This window comes from Hippichthys cyanospilos, chromosome 18 (assembly GCF_059441005.1).
Source record: "Hippichthys cyanospilos isolate Australia breed blue-spotted pipefish chromosome 18, RoL_Hcya_1.0, whole genome shotgun sequence".
In the NCBI taxonomy this organism is placed as follows: domain Eukaryota; kingdom Metazoa; phylum Chordata; class Actinopteri; order Syngnathiformes; family Syngnathidae; genus Hippichthys; species Hippichthys cyanospilos.
In genome coordinates, this window is record NC_142386.1 from 12,134,359 (window position 1) to 12,148,054 (window position 13,696).

At 37.9% G+C, this 13,696-nt stretch overlaps 1 protein-coding gene across 1 annotated transcript in view; it reads left to right on the plus strand.

Moving 5' to 3' along the window:
• Positions 1–11,189, plus strand: part of cfb (complement factor B) — a 15,724-nt gene extending 4,535 nt beyond the window's left edge. The window contains exons 4-18 of the mRNA XM_088440802.1: positions 423–599; positions 1,287–1,373; positions 1,549–1,688; positions 2,996–3,140; positions 3,238–3,369; positions 4,942–5,052; positions 5,132–5,266; positions 6,993–7,090; positions 7,193–7,325; positions 7,419–7,557; positions 7,635–7,711; positions 8,598–8,698; positions 8,773–8,902; positions 8,975–9,024; positions 9,999–11,189. Of these exons, the coding sequence (XP_088296928.1) occupies positions 423–599; positions 1,287–1,373; positions 1,549–1,688; positions 2,996–3,140; positions 3,238–3,369; positions 4,942–5,052; positions 5,132–5,266; positions 6,993–7,090; positions 7,193–7,325; positions 7,419–7,557; positions 7,635–7,711; positions 8,598–8,698; positions 8,773–8,902; positions 8,975–9,024; positions 9,999–10,175 (1,832 nt within the window). The 3' untranslated portion in view covers positions 10,176–11,189. The remainder of the gene's footprint in view (positions 1–422; positions 600–1,286; positions 1,374–1,548; positions 1,689–2,995; positions 3,141–3,237; positions 3,370–4,941; positions 5,053–5,131; positions 5,267–6,992; positions 7,091–7,192; positions 7,326–7,418; positions 7,558–7,634; positions 7,712–8,597; positions 8,699–8,772; positions 8,903–8,974; positions 9,025–9,998) is intronic.
• The last annotated feature ends 2,507 nt before the right edge of the window (positions 11,190–13,696 follow it).

Consider the following 13,696-nt stretch of genomic DNA (forward strand, 5'->3'; position numbering starts at 1 on the left):
TATTTATTTTCTGCGTATGATAACAGAAAGCAAAATAAAAAGAGTGGGGGCACATAGAACATAATGTAGCATGGTACAGTCATTTTTTGAGATGACGACCCCTTTAATGTTTGTATATGCAAATTGTTACCATAACTAACTTCGCATATTTTATACTATGTGACATGAGTAGTCACTAGATTTTTTAATATAAGTTTTCAATGTATCATTATACGTGTCTGACAGCTAACTGTAACAAACAGCCAATAATTTTTTCGTGACGGCAAATTCTGTTTATTTTTTATGGCTGAAAACTATATCAAAATTGGCCCCAAAAAAAAATCAAACAGTGTCATAGAACAGATGACATTCAACTTTGGCGGTTCTATTGTAACAAGTTTACTGTTCTGTATTTTGACTTGATTTTAACTTACGACACACAGCAGGAAGCGATTGTGCCGATCCCGGAATCCCAGCCGGCGCCTTGAGAACCGGAAATTCATTCGGACTGGACGACAAAGTGAAATACAGTTGCAATGGCAATCTGTTTCTGGTTGGCTCTAAAGAGCGGGTGTGCTTGGAGAACGGCCAGTGGACTGGCACGGAGCCAGCTTGCTACTGTAAGACACAAACTGACACAAATACCTTTATTTACTTCGGATTTATTGAAGGCCTCAAACAAATACTAAATTCAGTACATTGACATGTTTTTTTTTCCCTTTTTTTTCCATTTTAAAATTGTATAATCTTTTTAAAACGGACAACATGTACCATTACACAGTACTTTGTCCAATCCTTTGATCTTAACATCAGTGGCATTTCACATCAAAGGAAAAACATTGAAAGAAGACACTAGGAAGCTGAAATTTCACTGAGATGGTGACAACATGTCAAAGTTCTACATGGCACAACCACTTTGTTATCGCACAACCAGGAGTGCGCCGTCCCATGACTAAAATATAGTGAGAACGATATGAAATAAAACGACCCAAAAATGTTCAAAATACTCCACAAGGGTATGTATTAGGCAATGTACTTCATTTAACTTAACAGTGACAAAGTCCGCCAGTGATGATTGATTTTTAAACCTTTATTTTGCTGTCGTTATATTGTATTTACTACTGTACATGATTTATGAATAGTTGAGAATAACAGAGAGATCCCCATCCTGAGTGTGTAACATCATGGGAAAAGCTCCCATTGTGACACAAACTGTATCTGTTTATTTTCTACATTTTCAACATTATCAGATGATCAAAAGCACTGTGCGAAGGATTGGTCTTAAAAAATGTAATTTACCTCATCAGACGATTACACATTTGATACTCCGCTGGAAGTTGCAGAGGCCTTTGGGAGCGCAATTAAAGGTAGCCTCACCACTTTGGATCCCACAGGTGAGTAATACTTAATGATGCCCATTGTTGTATTTATTACATTAAAATGTAGAGCCGCAGTATTGCATCAGTAATACATCATAATTGTGCCCAGCGGATGGTTACAATTTCATTTGTGCTGCAACAAAATTTTGAGACCACACTAGTGTTTAATATAAAATTTTCATCCGCTCAGACGACACACAGGAGGGCAGAAAAATTCGGATTTCAAAAACAGGAACACTTAACATTTACATTGGTGTGGATATTTCTGAGAGCATCGAGGAAAAATACTTCAATGACGCCAAGGATACTGTCAGTAAACTCATCACCAAGGTAACTGCAAAAAAAAAAAAGTTTTTTTCCTTGATCATTTCAACCTTTGTGCGGTATTAAGGCCTTCGGTCTTTGAATCAAAGGCATTTCACAACAAAGGGAAAGTATTGAAAGAAGACACAAGAGAGCTGAAATTTCACCCAGATGGTAACAACATGTCAAAGTTCAACAAAGCACAACCACTAAGTGATCACACTGCCAGAAGAGTGTAATTTTTTGGCAAAAATCCTATGAGAATGATACAGAACAGGGGTCCCCAACCACCAGTCCGCGACCCGGTACCGGTCCGTGGATTAACCGGTGTTGGGCTGGCCCTCTAGAGGTTTCCTTTTCCAATAACACTTGGCACTGAAAGAGTTAATATAATAATTCCCTCGGACCATGATAAAATTGTCCTGCGTTGACCCGTGGTTCTTTACCATGGTGGTAAAGAAGTTGGGGACCGCTGATTTACAAGAAAATGGTCAAGATGCTGCACAAGGGTTAAATAAAACATTGCAAAATCAGGTTTTAACAAGCATAATAAAAGAATATGTTGAAGTCCTATTTCTATGACGACTGCAAATGGCGTCTCTTTTATTATGCTGAACTTGAAGAGTCAGCAAATGGCTGCCGCTTTGAGAGATGCAAAGTTACATTGTGGCTGCTTTGCTGATTGTTGTTTAGATAGGGAGCTTCTGCTGATGGGCGCTGGCCACAAACATGCTGACTTACAAAAATACCACAGTGATTTAGTAGGTGGCACATTTAATCAATTAGTCAACATTCTAAAAAAATGAGAATACACATTTGACTACGTATCGGCTTGCATGATCAACCTCGGAAAACAGGTGAGCCATGATTGGTTGCTTAACTAAGGGCAGAGCAAGTGGACAACAGTTGGCAGCGATTAGAAAAATGAACCCCGTCAGATGAATTTAAAAAAAGATTCATACCCCGCAAAAGCAATGTAAATGTGTGCACGGGAATAATGTGCGTTCTTTTTGGTGTGAAGCAGTTAAGCACCTGACACACCTGGAGCACATTTGGGCTCACTGTCTCATTCCATTTAGCTGTTGGGTAGCGTCCCGTTACAAGTGCATTTCATAATGAATTAGTGGAGGCATCATAATCCTGACTCATGCTTCTTGGCCTGAGTCCTTTGAAAACATTTTTAGTGCAGCTGTGAGGATATTATGTTTGCTGATAAAAGGCTCATTTACAAAGCAAGATGTAAGCAATTAAGTGAGGGCGAGGAACCTTTTTTCAGCAATTTGCATGCACTTGTCTGATCATTATTACATTTATTTGGTGCTCCCTCCCAACAGATTTCATCTTTTCCTATCTCTCCAAACTATGAGGTTGTATTTTTTTCCTCGGATATATTCGAAGTCGTCAACATTCTGGATTTTTTGGACGGCAAAGTTCAACTGAGCGTCTTGAGGACGCAAATGGAAAACTTTAAAATAGACAGTGAGTGGCCAACATGACACGTTTATATCTGGAAATGCTGATTTATTCTATTGTTTAGTTTTGAGCTTCTTCACACTATGTTGTTCTTCACTCAAAGATCAAAACACAGCTGGAACTGATCTGAACTTGGTCTTCATGACGTTTTTGGAGCGAATGGCGCTTATAAAGCAGCGGGCAGGGGAAGAGGGCTTTAAGGAGCATCGTCACGTCATCATTCTTTTTACAGACGGTAATTCTACTCATCACTGAATTACAGTGTTCCCTCATTTATCGCAGGTGTTACATTGTGAAGTAGAGGTTGATTTTTATTTTAAATATGTTTTTTGTTTAGTACAGATTTTTATTTATTATAATAGAATTTATTCATAATAAACCCTTATTACCTTTATTACATTTTTACAGTTTTATACTGCACAGGTGTCAAACTCAAGGCCCGGGGGCCAGATCCAGCACAGCACATAATTTTATGCGGCCTGAGAAATGCTAATTATGATCTCAAGTTTCTGGCTAAAATATCACATTTGTAAGTTGTTTTAAACTTTTGCTAATTTGGGAGGAAACAACAAGTAATTTTTTGTTACCAATAACCCTTTTGAAAAGTTTTTAGCAGTTTTTGATTTCAAAATGTGCAAACGTGTGACAATCATTCTTTTTATTTATTTATTTATTTATATGTATATCGTTTTTTTTCCCACAGTCATAATAACTCTCCAACCAAACTATTAACTTCAATGTGGCCCTTGATAAAATGTTTCATGAGGGAGATGGGCACTCCTACAAGACACGTGAATGGCTCCTGCGTGACCATCGGTCAATGAGGGCAGGAGTTATAATCTAGGAGTGTCCGTCTCCCTCATGAAACTCAAACACACTGTTAGGTAGACACGATGGAAGAGCAGGAAAGAGCAGCAATGCGTTGCAAATTTCTTACCTAGATTTCTTTTGCAACAAATTGTAATTTCAAGTGTAAACTCTGATTGTTATCATCTTTGGTCGGTTACAGGCTTCACTATAATTAGACGCTAGATAACTGCGGCTCTTTGTGAGACTACAGCCAAAGGGATGGGAAGGGATAACAGTACAGTTATTGTATAGGGTTTAATAGTTTAAGATTACAGAAATATGTGTACTGCAGTAATATTTGTTTTAAATATGTAAAGTACGCATAAGTACATTACATATGTAAAAAATATAGGTACCCACATACACAATAAACACACATAAAAATTCGCTTGGGATGGCGGGCGATATTTTGTCATTTTTCACTTATGGCGGTGTCTCCATTAACCCTGAATAATGAGCGATTATTGTATACTTTTGAGGGCAAATAAGTGTAGAAGTAAAATATTCAAAACACTCAATTTTCATTTTTGGATATCCAATGTTACAATTAATGAATTGAATTTTATGGATCAATCAACGAGATTGAACGATTCACACCTTGTATTTCACTGTTCGCCTAAGTGTGCCACTTTGAACTGGTGCACAGGAAAAAAATTCATTGACAATGGCCTACAGTCCCTTAGCCAATCCAGACGCAGAACAAGAAAGCGGCTTGATGATCGGGAGGCCGAACGTAATGCCCGTTAATTGCTGTTAAACAAAAGGTATGAAAAAAGATCTGCGAGCAGTAAAAGTTGAACCGCATTATAGTGAGGGAACACTGTATTTGCTGCTGTTTTAATGAATGGGGGATATTTACCATTTACTTATGAGTCAATCACATCTACATTTTATTCTTTGTTTATTGTTACCTAAATTATTAGAATAAAAACAACACTATTTTCTGAATCCCACACAGGTGCCTACAACATGGGTGGTTCACCTGAGACAACAGTGGAAAAAATAAAGAACCTAGTCTACATGGACCCCAATTACAAGCAGAAAGAGCCATTGAGAGCTGACTACTTGGGTGAGTTGGCGTGAGCTCAAATGGCCTTGAGTCCTGCGCAAATAAATAAGCCGCTCTTCATTTGACCTCTTCCTTTCAGACATTTACATTTTCGCCATCGGGGCGCAGATCTTTGACGACGACTTGGAGCCTCTTGTCGTGGGGACGGGCGGCAACCATTACTTCAGGATGAATGACATCAAAAAATTGCAGAAGACATTTGATGAAATTATCGGTGAATTTCAAATTGATTATTTATGTATTATGCTCCCATGTGTGCTCGTCTCAGCAAAGAATGCCAAGGTGTTGGTTTCCAACATTAATCTGATTCAGAGGAGTTATTATATACGCAAGATGATAACACGATGACAAAACGGCCTTCTCGTGTGTCGTGATGTACTTACTAGCAGGCTCCGCATTCCTGCATGTGTTTCCAGTATTCCTTTTTACGACATTGAGGAAAGAAACTCAAGTATCATTTTCACATTTTACACCATTGATTTGATTTCATTGCCATTTAAACATTACACAATGCAGACTTTGCGTAACCTAATAAGACAAATCAATAGCAAATATAGGCCGTGAGCTCCTAATGCGCATATTAAGCATACTTTACTTTGTAATTAGCAAATTAATAATACAACAATATTGAAAGCTTGTGTCAAGTTTCGTATTGAGGCATATGGCCTGAATATGGGCTTTAATCTAACAGTTACCAAATATGGTTCCCCGCTCAAAAAGGGGCTCCCGTGTGTACCAAATATATTAGAAACTTAAATAAATCCACTTTAATGTGCTCAGATTTTGATGTCAAAGATTGTCTTCTCCCACGAATAGCATAATGATTTTCTATTGGCAATCACAAAACAATACAGTGGTAACTCTACTTACGAATACCTCTTGTTACAAAAAAAGTCGGGTTATGAAACACGATTTCGGGAAAATATTGTCTCTGGTTAGGAAAGAAAATTAAGGATATGGAATGTAACATTGTTAGCGGATAATAATGAGTCACGAGACACCTGCGCTCGCTTGAACAAGACTGTAATGTAATCACAACCCGTTATGTCAACCGTATTTGTTACAGTTTTTGATGGTTGTCCACAAGACAAGAGACACTAGTTCTTTGCACCGATGTTTACTGTCATCTTGCACTTTTCACCTTTTCATGCTTCATCCACCCTTTCCACCAACATTTCTCACCGTAGAACTAAAAACATAAAATTGACATTATCTATGGCTATCGTTGTACATACTCAAATAAAAACACATATGCAGCAGACCTCTTTAGGCTCTTACATCTGATGTTAGCGTCATTAGCCCACTCACTAGTGGGGTGAATGACATCACACAGGAAGCACTTTGCATGACCATAAACTAAACTTCAGGAAATTTATATGCTCAAAATAATCAAAAGTAAATATTATTGCTTCAGTGGACTTTTGATTGATGCCTAGATCAGTGAAAATGTAAAAAAAACAAAAAAACATACAAATAAAACGACAGATAAAGGTCTGCACTCGTCACCAACACACTAGCGCTATCTCAAGGCAAATAATTAACATGATTAATTCAAAGGGTTTAGGTCTTCCTTTTTTTAATTATTCTTTACATAATATATTTTGAATTTCATGATTATTGTGCACTAATGTAATTCTAATATGTATTTGCTTTTGATGCACATGCATAATTCATCAATATTATTTATTTAAAGGGTTTAGGAACATTTTGGAGGGCTTGGGACAGATTAGGCTATTTGCATGTGAAAATTGGCTCTACTTAATGAACTTCCGGAACTAATTAATTTCATAAGTAGAGGTACCACTGTATTACATTGAAACTGGATTATTTTACAGCAATGAGCACGGTGACATCTTCGGTTGCTACAAATCATGTTATCAAATTTTGAACATTTTTCCCCACTGCTTTGAATTTAAATTGTGACTTTAATTCCCTTTCAGATGAAGATGAAGTTAAAGGATTGTGTGGTCTTCACAAGGATTATGACACCACTGAAAAAAGGGAAAATTATCCATGGGCCGCGCTGATTGTTGTCCAGGTGAAAAATGAAGACCATTCCAATTTTTTTTTCTTTCCATTCCATTCCATTCCATTGTGCCTTGGTGGACTAAATCCAATTTGTGTGTAATTGAAATTGAAGAATGAAGGTAGAGTTATGAAGTGTATGGGCTCTCTGGTGACGCCCATGTTCATCTTGACCGCCGCCCACTGCTTCACGTTTGAAGATCTGCCCAAACACGTCACGGTGGACATCGACGACGGACAGGGCAGAAGTACGACGACCCTGATTGACCCTCCATGCATTTTGCATTTTGTGAGGTTCACTGTCCCTGATAACTCAGCTGCTATTCATTCTTTCTTGACAGCAAAAAGAATTAAGAATTTCTTCCTACACCCAAAGTTCAACATCAGCGCAAAAGTGAATGAGGGCGTGAAGGAGTTTTACGACTACGACGTGGCTCTGATCCAACTTAAAGAATTCGTGAAAATCTCCACTCTGGTCAGGTAAAACATAATTTCATAGACATGAATAAACTGTTTGAGAATCTCTGCTCACATCATTGTGTTCTTTCCTTGTTTAGACCCATTTGCATACCCTGCACCCAGGAGACCAGTGATGCTCTAAAACTTGTTGGGGAATCCACTTGTGCGGAACAAGGTAATTTAGCTATTAATAAGTAACTAAACTAATAACAACAAAAGGCAATTCAGTAGCATTTGCACGCAAAGCAAATTGTTTAAAATGTACATTCCAAGTTTCTGGTCTGCTGGTCACTCAGTAGAAGTGCCTTGAAAAAGAACACTGTAAAAATGAATATAATTAAGCAATGAAATGAATATTGCTCAATTTTTAATTTGCACTGTCAAACTGTCTGGATCATTGAGCAATGTAATGATCATGCCTGGGTGACCAAAGGCCAAAAGAACTCTTTCTTAAAAAGTAATTGCATACTTCACATCAACTTCCTGTATAACTTATAATGTATTTTACCTATCACTGGTGTCAAAACTTCTATGTCTTGTAAGGCACATTTTAATGAATTTCACAGACACACACACGCACATATTTATAATATATACAGTATCTATATCTATATCTATATCTATATCTATATCTATCTATCTATCTATCTATCTATCTATCTATCTATCTATCTATCTATCTATCTATCTATCTATCTATCTATCTAGATAGATTTATTAAATATTTGACCAAATGAAAGTGTTTAAAATTGCTTGATAATGTTCACGTTGCGATTCTAATGGTTGAACATATTCGCAACATTTTTGGGGTTTCCGGAAAAGTAATGACTTTGGAGATACAAAGATTCCTTCCGCTCAATGCCAGTGATATTTTATTTGATGAAAAGCTACTTGGATGTGAAGTTTTACCCAAGTTCTTTACCAGAAAAACAAATGGATATATTTTGCCATGACTGTATCAATGAAATATGCCAGCTATATTTATCCTCTACTTCTTACATATCTTTACCTTGAAAGGGATAATTGGAAATTGACTTTATTCTTCTGGTCTCTCACTACAGAAGTAAAACTGTTAAAGAATATGGAAAAACTTACCTTCCTGACCCGCAGCAGGGCCAAATGGGTGGATGAAAAACACGTCCACGCTAAACTTGCCGATAAGGTGACTGACACATTGAGCTACTTGTTCTCGTAAAAGTTTCCTTGAGCGGATTTGACCTGTGTTGTGTACCACAGAGGGATGAATGCATTAAACATGCACTGGAGGCACCAGGCATCACAGCAACTAAAGCAGAGGTTCCCGTGACGGGAAATTTCCTGTGCACTGGTGGTCGGACTCCCTTTAGAGATCATATAGCGTGTACAGGTAGGTCTACTTTTTCATTGTATGAAGCATTTGGAACATCTGTTTTCTACTAATGAGTGTCATTTGGGGCAGGTGACTCCGGGGGAGCTGTCTTCAAAAATTACGAGCATCGCACAGTACAGGTAATTTCAGCTGTCATTTCGTTTCCGCAAAAATGTACCAAGTAGGCAATTTGATACGCAGGGCCCAGTTTAGTGTGGGTACCAATTTGGCAAAAAAAAGGTTTTGTATATTTTTGAGAGTGTGGTGAATTTCTTTAACGCTTGTGTTTCTGGCCCAGCTGCGTTTCCGCCAGGCAAAGCTGGTTGGTGATGATAAATAAGACCTCTTGAAAAATATGTTATTCTACAGTTTCATACTGCTGGTGTTAAATCAGTCTCGCTCACGAGATCAGGACGGCGCGCGCCCACATGTCTCTTATTTCTTGTTTTCAAAACCCTCTGGTGGTCTCCAACCTTTTTATCACCACGGACCGATCAACGCTTGAGATTTTTAAATTACATTCAATCAATCATAAAATTAAATTTAAAAAAGTTTTTAAATTCAAGGGAAATACCTGGCACAAATGAAAATTCGAATGAGCTAAACACATTCAGTGCAGCACTATATAGCATGATGATGATAAGAGCTCATTTTAGCTAGCATGTTATCCACAGTCACAAGTTGTTGGATCAACAAACAAACTAATTTTGACCATATTATCATACATCAACATTCTTACAAAGAAAGTATAACTTACAGACAGTCGTGGGCCAGGTATCACAGAGACCAAAACAATGTGTGCATCACCAACTGAATGCTCTCAAAACCACACCATCCTTCTCACTACAAAATGTAATACCAACAACGGCCAGAGGGGGCGTAAAAAAAAGCAAGCTAAACAAAGCACAAATTATCAAACTGTTAAACTAAATCAGTTCCAAAACATCATTATTTCGGGTGCGGCCAATGTGGCCCGGTACCAGTCTATCTACGGGCCGGTAACGGGCCGCGGACCTTCGGTTGGGGACCTCTGTTATCCAGTATATGAATATAAAGACAAAGCTAGTAAAGTGTTGCATTTTTTTAAATATGACAAATTTGTTTTTTTGTCCAGATTGGAATAGTCAGCTGGGGAAGCAAAAATTTGTGCAAGGGCGGTGGTGTCGTGGACTCAGACGACAACTCCCGAGATTTCCACATCAATGTCTTCAGGGTTGTACCTTTCCTCAAATCTATCCTCGGGAATGACAACCAGGATGATTATGCACCGCTGGAATTCTTGAAGAGCTAAATGCTGAAACCTTTTTTAAAATCCTGTCATTTGATTGTTGCTTGCTGTTTAGCTGAAAGGGAGAAAAGTAATTCACATCAAAATCATCAGGCATGTTTTTTAGTCAATGTACAGAAACGGGTGTACTATTGTGAGCAAAGTGTAAAACATCCATGAAGCATGTCATGCTGTAAATATGATTATGAAATGCAACATGTTTATGTTCTAGAATGTGCAGATCAAGCTAAAACGAACCGCAACAGTCCAGTTTAGATTGTCGATTTGATATTTTATGTTTCTTTGTTTTACACTGTATTTTGAATGTTTTTTGTTTAATTTTGACATCTGAATTTCTATTCTCTAATTGGTTTTGCCTAGTGTTGTCAGCAAATGAGGTCTCCATGTTCTTAGCCAATCGCTTGTCGTGGTGTTGGCTTCTATACGCAGGTGTGACTCTTCAGTGTACCTTAATTTAATTTGCAAAGGTTACCGTATTTTCCGCACTATAAGGTGCACTGGATTATAAGGCGCGCCCTCAATTCATGATATATTTTAAAACTTTTTCAATCACAATATAGTAATTCTCAAAAGTAATAACAATAATAACTCAAATAATAAGTCTAAACTCTCAATAGCATAATAACTCTGTCAATGTGAGCAATGTTGTACAACTGTAAACACACAAAAGAAACAGGTAAAAAGCTTACTTTATCACTTCATTCCCCGTCTACGAATCCCAATCTCAATATTGATCCATATATAAGGCGCACCCGATTATAAGGCGCACCATCAGCTTTTTTTTAAAAATTAAGGCTTTTAGGTGCGCCTTATAGTGTGGAAAATATGGTACTTTTTTTTTTTTTTTTTTTTTTTTGCTTTTCAAGTTATTGTATTGCTGGTGTACCGGATACTGTGGCTTCTACATCACCTTTCCTAATATTCTACAGTTTCCTTAACAAGTGGTCATTTGTCAAAGCGTAAACATGAATGCATCGTAGAGTTACTAAAAGGTTCGATTAAAAGGCTTTTACGTTGGCTGCCGGAGCGTTCTGAATCTCCTTTTGGGTCACCGAGTCGGGCTTGTTTCCAGCTCCTCTACGCATTGCGAACATCACGTCTGGAGGAGTGCCAGCTCGCATTATTCAAATCCTATTTGGTGGAACGCACTTTTAGTTGGCGTGGGGTAGAGTTTTGTCTGTCTCTCTGGAGCAAATCAGCAAAACCTGTCAAATTTGTGTGTGTATGTGCTTTTTTTATGAGGCCTACATTGAATTACAAAAAATGCCCAGATAGGTTTATGACCTCAGATGAGCTTATTTGACTTGATCATCTGACCATTATGCTGTCACGGTTTGACTCAGTGGGAAAAAAAGTACATCTAGCAATTCCTCCATCATGCGTGACATGAGGTACCGCCCACCTTCTGTGTGTGTATGCGTGCGGGTGACCAATGATGTTCCCGGAGGAGCATTCATCTGGATTCCCTTTAACTAATTAGAAAGGAGGGAAGAGGAGATCAACGGGATGGGCCGAGACAGAGTGAGAGTTTTAATTGAATGAAAGCTCTCAGATGCTGTAAGCAAGTAGGGTTCAGTTACGCAACCCACTTGTCTTCTGTTTTATTGTCCACCTGCTAACCTCAACGTAACACCAGCCCGTGTAAACCCCCGAATGGAATCAATCAAACATAACGGGATTAGCTGCTCCAGCATTTCTACTCGTAGTTCCTATTCCTCGCCAGCCCACACAGCAGATTCCTGATGAAGCATCCTACTTCCTGAAACTCTGGCTGATACTGTCTCTCTGCTGCTCCTAAATCAACCTTATAGGCCATTTTAGAAATTACTCCCATTAGGAAGTGCATACATTTCCTTTTCCTGCATTTGTGCTAAGAAAAGCGTTAGCCAACGTCAATAGCTGCTGATCCTCGTTGTCGTGGGATTGGCAAATTTGAGAGGAATGTTTGAAAACTTGCAAAATCTGGATTGTTCCGATGATGGATGACTTTTGTGAGTTTGGACTGAAATGAGTAGTCTGACAAGTGCCTGTGAAGTGTACACCTTTTTTGTATGTGAAAATACTGCAGAATAGCTAGCTTTAAATTTCAGCATTGTGACTTAGAACCCTATCTAATGAAAAGACACTGTTAAAAAAATGTGTGAACTCAAGATTTCAAAGTAATAAATTTTGATATACCGTAATTCTCCACATATAAGATGCAGCCTAATTTTGGGGTCAAATTCTGTTATTTTTTGTTACTGTTTACAGTACACACCAACACTTTGGCAACAATGTCAAATTTATAGCAAAACAGAATAAATCAATTTTTTTTGTAGACACTTCGTATTTTTTTGTGTTCATATCCGTAAGTTATATATTTGTTGTGCATCAAGTTAAGTATTTTTCAGATTTCCCACATTGTGAGTGGTCAGTGAATGTCTCGCCAGTGTAATTTTGAACGTGCTCAAACTTGTTATGTTTCCTTTTTCTCCCTACGCGTTTTGAGTTCCTTTTACCATAACTACTAGAAGTTCCACAGCATCTGTGTTTCTGAAGTTTATGATCGTGTGTATACGCCAAAAGACTGCAATTAATAAACTCAAATGGAATAAATACCTTTTTGTTTTCTCCAACCGGTGCACTCTTAATTTAATCAGCTGAAGACATCATACCTTTTATATGATCCTCTCGGTTTTAGTAATAGTCAAAGATGGACTCGGACGTTGGTTCGATCTGCCTGCTTCTTTTGTTGGAAATGATGCCGTAACAACCTCAGCTCACACGAGTTGCTGTTAGCTGCAACAGGCACAAGATGCTCATAGCCAACTGACATAGCTCGTCCCTTTATGGTAATTATTGATATAAGAAAACGACCAGTAAAAAAATTTAAACAAATTTCGGCTTATGTGGCTGACAGATCAATCTTCCTCATTTGGTGTTGAATTAAAAAGAATAATTCTAAACTTGAAGTCACTGTTAACTGGACACACCTATACTTTTGGCTTTCATTTTTGGGGAAAAAAGTGCATCTTATATTTAGGGGATTACGGTAATTGTAAATTGGAGCATTTTTACAAAATATTTTTAAAGAGAAACAAACATATGTTTGCTGTAGCTACACTAGTCTTCTAATAATAATCTTCTAATTATTACTTCATTTGTGAAACTTAAATTACGCAGCAAAATCACCTAATTTGTTCCATTTCAGGGACGAACGTTTTGACAGTTGCTGTTGACTGAAAATGTTTGCAGAAGATAAGTTGTTTGGCTTAGGTTGTCTTCTTTGTCTCCAGTCTCTCATTAACAACAACAATGGTCTGCGATTTTTGATGTTTTTCAGCATCCGGTTTCATACTGGAATGAAAATAATAAACGATAGCAGATCATTTTCAAGTAACACCTTTGTAATGATAATCCCCTAAAGCTCTTGTCATAAAGCCAGGAGTCAAATCTGCCTCGTGTCAGCATTTACAATGAGAAGCACTTGCGTGATTAGATGTCTGTGCGATCAATGCCGCCTATTCTGACGATCATTAAGACTG